The following is a 10602-nucleotide window of genomic DNA, read 5'->3' as shown; positions in this document are numbered from 1 at the left end:
TGACCAGGAGCTGTGTGTGGAACACCATTATTGGGATTTGTTCTTAATAAAAAGCTTTCCATTTAAAAAATTAGAAAATTCAAGTGAGACTCTCCTAACTTTGAGCAAAGTTTCTTCCGCGTTTGAAGAGCTCGTCTGCCCCACGTCGTTTCAAACAGCCCATGCCGCGAGATACAGCTGCGTTGGTGCGAAGAGCAGCCTTGTCCTCTGCGTTCAGTCAGTGAGTCTGGATTCAGGAGAAAGAAAGGCAAAGTTGCCATGGGCCCTTGATTTTCCCACAAGGCAAATACGCGGGCTAAGAGTCTGGCAGCTCAGTGCTCCGACAGTTGTGACTCCAGCTGATACATCCACATCACGAGAAGGGCGGTTAAATTGCTCTGGGTTTATTTTAAAAGCTCTCAACCCTTGCGTACAGGCGTGAGGGACTGAAGAGTAATGATCACTCAAAACCAAAGGAAGTAAAGCAGCTGCTGCCATCTGAGAAACAAATGTTGTGTGGACAAAGCAGCTTACTTGTGCCAGCTACGCATCTGTAACATTATTCCTGCTATTGAGAAATTTGTAAGTCAGATGTTAAGCTCACCATAACAGCGCTAGGATCTTCTTCTCTTTCCTAAGGTCCGTCTTTATTTAAGCACAGACCATTCCAGCCAGAGAGAAATGGAAATGGAAAATGGAAACATTTTTGTTTGTTTTTCGCTAATGCAGAATGAGCAGCTAAAATGAAGGCAATACTAATGAACCTATACTGTTCTTTGAAATCAAGAGTACCCCTGAGCTAGAAGCGTGTGTTCAGCTCAAGAAAGATATCGTCAAACTACACGTGGGATTTTGAAATAGACACTAATTAGAAAATGGAAAATATAATCCAAAGAAAGATGGAAAAGACTGGGACCGTTTGCCTTCAGGGTGAAAAAACTTAAGCAAAGATATTTGTGTTTTGGTACCACCTTTATAGCCAGTGATAAAAAAAAAAAAAAAAGAGGAAGGTGATGGACAGTTACTGACTTTTTCCCTCTTAGCAAAAGAAAATATGCAAATTTCGAAGTTTGGAAAGAGAACTCTTGTGGCATGTCATCAAACTGCATGTTCTACGAGGCAACAGTGACGCCAAAATTGAAGTAAATTTAAAAATAGCATTTTTTACTTTTAACTGCCGCTATGAGTTCATGTCCAGACACAGCCATGCAGTGAAACTTTGATACGATGAAAGGCTTCCCACGTCTGCGTAGAAAAGAGGCTGTAATTACTAAGGGCTAGGAAGAAGCTGCCCGCGTATGAAACGCAGCTCCACAACTTCCTTCGGCAGGTATTCCTGTAGAGCCTTCTGACACAGGTGACACGGGGCAATATCCAAAAAAAAAAACCAAACCCTCAGGTGAGACAATGTATAGTATAAATTATATTCTTTTAGAACTATTTTGGAAGAAAGTTGTAGAAATGTGAAGAAAAGCCTTAACAGAATAAAAGGCACTTCACTAGTTACTATAATTTTTCTCCCTTTGGGGATGTACATAAAGAACGTTTAGAAAGCTATCTTGATATAAAAATCTCGAAAGATTGTGGTTTTCCCCATGAAAAGCAATTTATTTTGATGTCTCACAAACAGATTTTTCTGTGAATATATAATACATATATGGAAAGAATACAGTATAACCATTTGGTAATGGTTATACGAAGACATCATCATATCTTACTTTACTATGATCCCTTAAAGCAAACTGCAGCAACTTTAGCTGCAGCGTGCTTTTCGTTAAATCACTCAGCTGCATTGGCTTGCCTCGCAATTATCAATCCCACTTTGTTTTTTTCATGGACTCTTAAATAAGTCAAATATTCTAAAATTAAAGTGTCTAACAATTCCCTCCACATTTATTACAGTTCTTTTACGATAATTGGGCCAAAAGAACCCTTTACTTGAGTGGCACAGTTAACTTTAAATTAGCAGCGCTACACCGAGCTCTAGCCGGTGAGGCGAACGGGAGCTCCCCTTCAGCACAAGGCTGCCTCAGAAAGAAGAGGGGGAGAAAATAAATTAAAAAAAAAAAAAAAAAATCAATGGATGGTATTAGTAGTGTCAGTGGCTCATTTATGAAATCGCCTTACAAAGCAGACGGAATGATGTAAATCTGCTTCAGGACACGTTTTCTTGCAAGACTATGAGAGAAGTAAGATAGCACATAAAACAAAACGTTTAGGCATGTTGTGGAAACAAGGTGCATCTCGGATAACGTTTCTAACTTTACATATTCACAGAGAGCTATTGGATACCTTGGACAACTAGTTGAGTAATCAGTGCTAGCTGCCAAATGGGTTTTTTTCTCCCTTCCTCCAGTTTAGAAAACTGAGGCCAATACTGTTTGCTATTGTCAGTACGAGCCTAGAGGGGTACAGTCAGCAGGCCCAGTAAAAAAGTGGCTACCCATAAGTTCTCCAATTTTACAGCAGCCATCACCCATGGTTTATAAACTGGACTAAAGCTTAATGTAGTTCTAGACTGAAGAAAATTACACCGAAACCCTTTTACTCTAGAAACATTTTTAATTTCACTTGCATATTTTAACAGAAATGCAATATGTTAGCAGCAAAAAAAGATTTCTGTTCTAACATTTCACAATACATTAGTGTCCAAATCTGCGTTTTTCCATTAAGGCAATCTACGTTAATTGCAAATCAACTCTGAATATAGGACAAATATGTACAAAGTACCGTAAAAATAACTATTAATATAATTACCGTAGAAAAAAAAAATGAAATCACAATATTAGTAAAAATGTAAACATTTTAAGCTAATGTCTTTAAAATCGCAAAAGGTACCGTCTACCATTCCAAGACCAAGTGAACAGCTGAAGACATTAGGTATAATATAAAAAGTTACTAAATTAAGTCTTTGTTCAGTCACCATTTCAAAAGTTGTTCATGTTCTGTGAAATTTATATTCAAGTTTGGACTAGCAATTTCTTTCAAGTTGTAATTCTTAAAGGAAGAGTTCAGGTTGACTATTGTCTCTGCCCGACTTCAAGACGGCAATCCCGCTTCTTAATTCTGCTTTTAAGCAGCAATTAATTCATTCCAGCAGCAAACAAGCAGGTACAATTTTCAGAGCAGGCCTGACATATTCCTCAGAAAAGTACCTAATTACGTGTAGTTCAGCAGTAGCAGATGCCAGCCATGTCTTCACGGTGCCACACTCGGTAGTTTGAGCCGTTCATTCTGGGTGCAGCGTCTCTGAACAAATACCGTTTTTCCATGGACTCCACTGCCAGGCAGCAGCACACCGACTTGCCTGCACAAATGTGAACGTGGGGCAATGGGATGCAAGGGGTGGGAGAAGCCACAGGCCTCCTGCTGTCTTCCAAGCCTTGTCCCAGCAGGAGGCTGGCTAATGTCACTTGTGCCTTTGTGAAATATTTCCTACCTCGGCATTGTTTATAGATGCTAATCAAATGACTTCTGGTTTTTGGTCACTGATATTTTGAGTCATGCAATTAAAGCCCCCTCATGATTGAATGCAACTGGTAAGATGGCTTAATGGATACATTCTCTTTTAGTGCCCAGAAGCAGCAGTCAAACCGTTTCCACCATGTTCCATAAGGAACAGGCTGCCTTCTACCTCTCTGCCTCTAGACTCCCCATCACCTCCACTTTGAAGGATGAAAGCTAACAGCTCCCCAGCCCCATGCACTACCAATAGACGGGCTTCAGCAACCGCCTTTGGCCACGTCCTTAAAACCACACAGCCTGGGAAGTGAATCAGCGCAAAGTCTAAAACATCACTGTACCACACTGCGACATAGCTGGCTTCCTCCTATTGGAGTGCTTGGGTACAAGCAATTTATTGGTCTTAATTCCTGTTTTGAATATTCATCCTCATTATAGTCAGGAAAACTTGAGGAAGAAAAAAAAAAAAGGAAGAGTTCTAATTTCTGAACAAGCCTATGCAATGCTAAGGGACCAGTATCAGTAATAAAGCATTACAATTTGTCACTATATAGGAAAGCCAAAAAATGTCAAATTTCCTCACAGATATATCTTCTAATTATACTCCTAAAATTGTGCTCTGTTTTTATTACTAATATTTATGTTCTCTTGTGTAGACAAAAGCTGAGTACCAATGTATTTCCTACAAGCGACTTTACTGTATAGTTAAGATCAACGTTTGCTGGCAGCCTGCAGTTTTTATCAGTTAAACCAAACTAGCTTAACAGAAGATGGAAAGGCAATAATAAATGGCGATACAGAAAGGAAAAAAAAAAAAGACTAAATGGCTAAATCAGTAACAATAAATACTAAAACCTGAAGTCGACTGATGCTTCATAATAGGGATTATAAAGCGATTGTTTAAAATAACAGAAACTACATTCAGTAGCAGAAGCCTTTCCAGCTGCAGCAGCCTAAATGTGCAATTAGTTAAACAAGTCTCAACACTGCCATGACATTTCACAGGACTGTAAGAACAACACTTGTTCTGAAGCAGGATGATCAGGGTAATTAACGGCCTAGTTTGCTTAGGGGTGATCAGGGCAATATAGTGAACTGGCTCTCACGAGTCTAATTTAAGGATAGATATAAAATGTCAATCAACACAGCTTCATGGAGGATAGTTCTTGAACAACAGGTTGCATTTTACTCTTTGACACAGTAAGCTCGGCTTGCAAAGACACCTGCACTGAGGTGTTACCCGTAAGAAGCCTAAGTCACCTCCTGAAAACCAGAGGAACATGTCATTTTCTTTAAAATACCAGTACTAGATCAAATCAATATAGAATGTTATGTTGAAGACAGAAAACTAATTTCAAAATGCAGTATTAATAGGGAATCAGCAAGAAGTATAGTTGTTTTCCATCTTATTAAATTTTTTAAAGTCTCTGAGGAAAAAGGGTACACGAACTCAATGGCCTGTCTGTTTGCTTTTCCCCACCCCCCTACCCATGTCACTGATGTAATAAAAACTTATCACCTCTCTCTACAAACCTTGCCTTGCATTCAATTTTAAAAATCAATGATCTGGAAGAAACTGTAAAAATCACTTGCAATAAATTTGCAAAGGACATGCAGACTGCTGGAGTAGTAAAGAATGAGGACAGGTCACTTATACAGAGGAATCTGGATCACTTCATGAGCCGTATTTTAACGCTGGTAAAATACGGTGTATGTTTCTAAGAAAAAATAAGGTAGGATAATAAGATGATGATGTACCGCATTCTTGAAAAAGACTCTGAAGAGGACTTGAGCCATAAAAGACAGCATCCAAGGCAATGCTTCCACAAAAAAAGGGCAATATGATTTTTGAGGAGAGAGGGGAGGGAGATATTAATCAGAGTAAGAGGATCACATTACGTCTCTATATAGTCCTGATGGATCACTATTGACATGTGGCATCTAATTCAGATATCACACTTTGAAATATTTCAATACATAAGAAGTACAGAGAAGAATGTGAAGATTAATTAGTCTTGGATAACATTCATTGCCATAAGAAAGTTAAGGAATTCAGTACATCTCATCAGAGAAAAGGTTAAAAGGGACATAATCATGATTTATAACTACACACAAGCAATTAGAAAAGCTGATACTACAGAGATCAATATAAGCAATCAAATGCATAAAAAGACCAAAATAACTTAAGGTGGAGCTAGAAATGCAAATAGAAAATCAAGTGAAAAATGTACCTGGGTAATTAACTATTGCAACAGGAGGTATGAGTGAATTCTCATCACTTGAAGACTTTAAATTAATATTAAATGCCTTCCTAAAATATGTATGTTCAGTTCAAAACAAAGCCACTGAATTTAATAGAGAAACTGCTCGTTGAAATTCAATGGCCTGTTGAATTCAAAAATAAATCCTCATTATGGTGCCTTCTTGCCTTATGTATTTAAGAGATTTATTTTGAAATATAACAACTAAATGGAAGGGGGTTACCAAGAAAAAGGTATTCTTTCTTTCCAGAGCATGGTACATTTAAAGCTAGATTTAAAGCTAAATAAACTGCAGCTGCATTTTGGAAAATACACTTTTTTTCCCCCTGTTTATTTTTCCTATTTCTTGTTCAGAGTTGCGCAGTCCACTTAGTCGACTGTGTCTGATTTACATAATCATGTAGTTATTCTTCAGTTTTTCTGTTCCTATTTATAAACCATTCACAAACCATCTACTTAAGTAACAGCATGATTTATTGTAAGAATGATTATGGTTGTTTCAGAGGGAAAATGGAATGTGATTAAATGAAGAATGAACAAGGACATTCTAGAAACGAAGGGCTCTAATCCTGCGAAACGATTTGTAAATGAAACCTGCCTCTCAAGCCCCATCCCAAATACCCAATGAACTACTGAGGGCATTCAGATACCTTTACAGCTGTGCAGCGAAGAGCTTAGCAGAAGAACAAAAAATAGATAAAACAAACCAACCATGCACACAATATCTTCTGAAGAAATGGTAGAGCTCCCAAAGCCATCCGCGCTTCAGAAAAAAAAAAAAGAAAAAAAAAAAAAAGAACTGTATGTATACAGTTGCTGCTATGACTGTCTCAACACAGATCTGAATACCAAGGCTCTAGAGGGAGATCTGCAAGCAGACCTTTGCTCTTCGATAAGTTCCATCATCTGAGATAAATGCATCAACCAAAGAAAGGGCTGGATATTTAAGGTGTGGACCCAGGAAAACAGAATCTTTCCCATATGCAACAGATGTTTTGCAGGTGCCACAGGAACCCTAATAACCCAGGCTTCTTACGAAAATGCTGAACAGTCTGACAGAAGAATATCAAAGTTCAGTATTTTCACCTGAAGTACTTATTCTCTGCTATTTCAGAAAGAATGAGTGGTGAAAACCCCCTATTTGTTTACGAGTAACACTGCTGTGTTTACAAACCAGCTACCTACCAGGAACAGCTGAGAGGCTCCACAAAGGAGAAGCTATGCTGCAGAGCCCCATTCATCAGAAAAAACAACCAGAAAAATGAATTCCTGAATAGGTGTTCATACACAGTACTGCTTTTAACCATTCATGTTAGTCCGAAATAAGCAGCAGTGATGGATCGCATTCTTGCTCATACACAGATAATCCTGATCCATTCGGACAGTACATGTACCAGCAAGAACTTAGGAGATCCCACACTAAATTGATAGAACCGCTTCAGAAATTCATACGGAGTTACAGAGCCGTTCAAGAAGAGCACAATAACTTTTCATAGTACGTTATCTTATAAGCAGTGGTTCCCAAACAGTGAGAGAGAGATAAGACTATTTTGGATGAAGCCAAGCATGGAACCCAAGAAAATCAGCTTTGCAAGATCTGTGCTGAATGTGTGTGAAATTCCCGCTTGAACTAGTTGGAAGAGCTGCAGTTGGGCTAAGTTGAGGGACTGGTAGAAGGCAATGGTAGCATCCCTGCTGCAGGGACACTGAGTTACCCTGAACACTGCCGGTTTTTCAAGGGGAAAGTGCTGAACCACTTTTCTGAGAAGTAGCACCGTTATTTCAGATAGAGATAACTCCCCCTGTTACTAGTGCAATTATTTAGATGTTAGCGATAACAAGTACAGCTGAGACTGCAGCTAGTAGTAATGACCCGGCTAGAAAAAACAACTTTAGCCTCAATACTTATAAGCTATATGCTAAAATCTATTTTGACTCAATAGTTATAGTAGAAGGCTGAGAAACTTAAAATTCCAGGGACATTTCTAAGCTAATCATAATGTTTATGGCTGCAACCATGATCTAGGGTCTAGCATTTCTGTGATGCATTTCTGTCTAGGGGTTGGTACTGGTTTGGTTTCAGACTTGGTCTTGTTAACCAATGAAATAGGATTCCCATGGTCAGCTAAGCTGCTTTTTCTGCAAGGACCAATTTTGCGAGGAGCAGCAATGGGTGTCTGCAACTGCTGCATTTTTGTAGATAACTTTGAATCAAATGAAGAACTGCCAGCAGATGTGTGGTCAGACTTCTCCCGGTTTTCCTTGTCCAATTGCTCTGTGTTCATCTGTGCTTTTGCACTGTACGGTGCCTTGTCGGAGGGTGGAGGTGGAGCTCTTCTTTTCTTTCCTCTGCTATCATTAGGACTTGTAGTATCTCTTCTTGGGCCCAGATGCGTGTTTTTCTGAACAACCATCTCATGCGATCCATCAAAGAGTGAAGCCCATACGGAAGATGCAGACTCTTTTTGCTGGCCAAGCAGGAACTCACCATCACTCTCTTCGATTTTTCTTTGTATGATATCAGCTAAGCCCTCATGTTTCACTGGAGAATCAATGCCTGTAATTTTAAGGGACAGTAATTAACTCGTATTAAAACACTACCAATGATTTTACTGCTACCTATTTTGTTATTACTATTCAGAATACAAAACTGTATTAACTGTGTCTCATGAAGTCTGGACTACTATTAAGAGTATGAATGGATGAAATGGAAAAGATTACATGTGCTTTCAAAGAGAGAACTGAGGTGACAGGAGGGAACTGTTTTCGTGACAGCTGGCATTGAGGCAACAGAGCAGGCATTGATATTTCTTTCCACATAAAAGTAGAAAAAATAATGTACTACTAGGAAACCTATATGTATTAGATATTAAACATATTTTGTTGTATAGTGCTTTGAAAATTTTGTTTCACAGAAGGCCCATGAAAAAGTCTATGACTAAATATTCTTGTGCTTCCAGGCTGCAGGAAATGGGACATCTTTACATGTATCATTTTTCTTTATGCGCTTTCAGACTGTCTTGCCCCATTTCTTATCCCTCATATTGAGTTTTCTATGTATACTGCAGTAATACTAGCCTCAAACAGCAGCAATATCTTTTCTATTGCAAGCCACACGTTAATGATTTTCAACACAGGATTTTACCTATGAATACTATAAATAAGCAGGAAAAAAAACTGGTATATTAAGAGTGAAACAGAGTTTGTGTTCTGCTCCTCACTGATGTGTTTGCCTATCAGTAGAATTACGCTACCGTGTTACCTTCGTAAAACTTCTATATAGTTGATTTACTGCCTTTCTGCTCTGCATTCATAGCTTAGTTGGGACTCTCTTGACTGTTCAGTGCTCTGATGCACGGTAACTCAATGACCCACATGGCATTCTGAGCATCTTCACAGTTCCAATCTCGAGCAGCAAGCAGTCAGGCATTTATAGTTGTACAGTGTTTCTCAGCCAATACTGCATCGGATCCATTAAAACGAAGTGACCTACTTTTTCTAGTCTGTAAATATTATTTCTGTAATGAAACTATTAAAATAATCCTGCCGCATACCATTTTGCTCTGTAAAAATACAAGTCTCAAATACATGCTAGCTAGATTTTCCAAGCATATTTTTCAACATCATTACCAAAGACCAAACAATTAGGTAAGTTATGTCAGGTAAGTCTTTAAATAGCTTTAAGAACAGCAAATTAATTTCATGCAACTAGTTAAAGACATTATCGGTTTGCAGACTGGACTTTTTTTTCCCTGAGCTTTATACTACTCTTACTATGAGTGTTTATTTCTAGTGACAGCTTTTTTGGATGTGTTCAGGGCTCCCTAGTTACAGTTCAGATTGCAGATTTTTTGTCTCAAAGTATAAAAATGTATTCATTATTTGTGCTATTACAAATTCAGATTTAATATGAACTCCTTGGTATGCAATTATGTTGCTCTTTCATTGTCTGAATTGTCCTTGAAGAACTCAGCATTTCAACAGCAACACCAGAAGCCATCTGAGTACAGACAACGTTGTTTCTGTTACCCTGCAACTTGAAAAGACAAATCCCACTTACTCATATCATGGTAGACGGAGGTCGCTTCTTTTGTCAAGAACAAAGGTGGTTTCCGTGGTGACATAATCTCAATTTTCATAAGTTCTTCACAACAATGTTTCCACTGGCCTGAGAGAGAAAAGAGAACAATGACTGGAACTTAAACACTTCTGCTTGAAAAAAATTGAAGTTATTAGGTTGTGTTAGGAAACTATCTCCAAAGCAATGCTAAACAGTAAGCATTTACTGTTGTTTAAACAGGAATGCTCAGGGTGCATTTGTATTTTCAACTCTGTACTCGTACTCTTAGTACAAAAGGTCATAAGCTACTACCTTTAAGGATCCCAGCAGTACAGTTATACTAGAAAGGTTAAATATCGTAATTTGCCTTCAAATCCCCAAACACAGTATAAATTAATGAGAAAAAAAAAAAACTAAAAAATAATAATTTAAGGTTAGGGAAGCTTCATGAAGTTATAGGGGACATCCTCCAATATATTGCAAGCTGGATGTTATACAACTATGTTACAATGTTACAGTAAAGGAATGTTCTGTCTTTAATAGAGGATAACTTGCCTTTTATCCGTTAGGGGACAAGGAAAACTCTTTTTCTATTAATAGACTTTGACCTTAAGGAAAACAAGACACAGTAAAATTACTCTGTTCATACCAATCATTCCAAGTTTTCTGAGCACATTAATTTTAAGAGAATTTTAGAACCAGGGACGAAAAAAGGCATTTAAATGCCAAGTGACCCATTTTTTCCGAACCTAAGGAAAATGTCTCAAAAATCCATGGGTATTCTATCTATAATGAATAAGAAGTAGTTCTTTTACCCCACTCTATGGCTAATTTAAAGAG

The 10602-nt window shown here is 38.1% G+C and overlaps 1 protein-coding gene across 1 annotated transcript in view; it reads right to left on the bottom strand.

Annotated features, from left to right (window-relative positions):
* Positions 1-2635: 2635 nt before the first annotated feature.
* RTKN2 (rhotekin 2) overlaps positions 2636-10602 on the bottom strand; it is a 37270-nt gene continuing 29303 nt past the window's right edge. Inside the window, exons 11-12 of the mRNA XM_087767814.1 lie at positions 9763-9870; positions 2636-8259 (exon numbers count right to left, since the gene is read on the bottom strand). Of these exons, the coding sequence (XP_087623940.1) occupies positions 7706-8259; positions 9763-9870 (662 nt within the window). The 3' untranslated portion in view covers positions 2636-7705. The remainder of the gene's footprint in view (positions 8260-9762; positions 9871-10602) is intronic.

This window comes from Nipponia nippon, unplaced genomic scaffold (assembly GCF_047370975.1).
Source record: "Nipponia nippon isolate SJK-2023a ecotype South Korea unplaced genomic scaffold, ASM4737097v1 scaffold_3, whole genome shotgun sequence".
Classification (NCBI taxonomy): domain Eukaryota; kingdom Metazoa; phylum Chordata; class Aves; order Pelecaniformes; family Threskiornithidae; genus Nipponia; species Nipponia nippon.
This window is presented reverse-complemented; position numbering and strand designations above follow the sequence as displayed.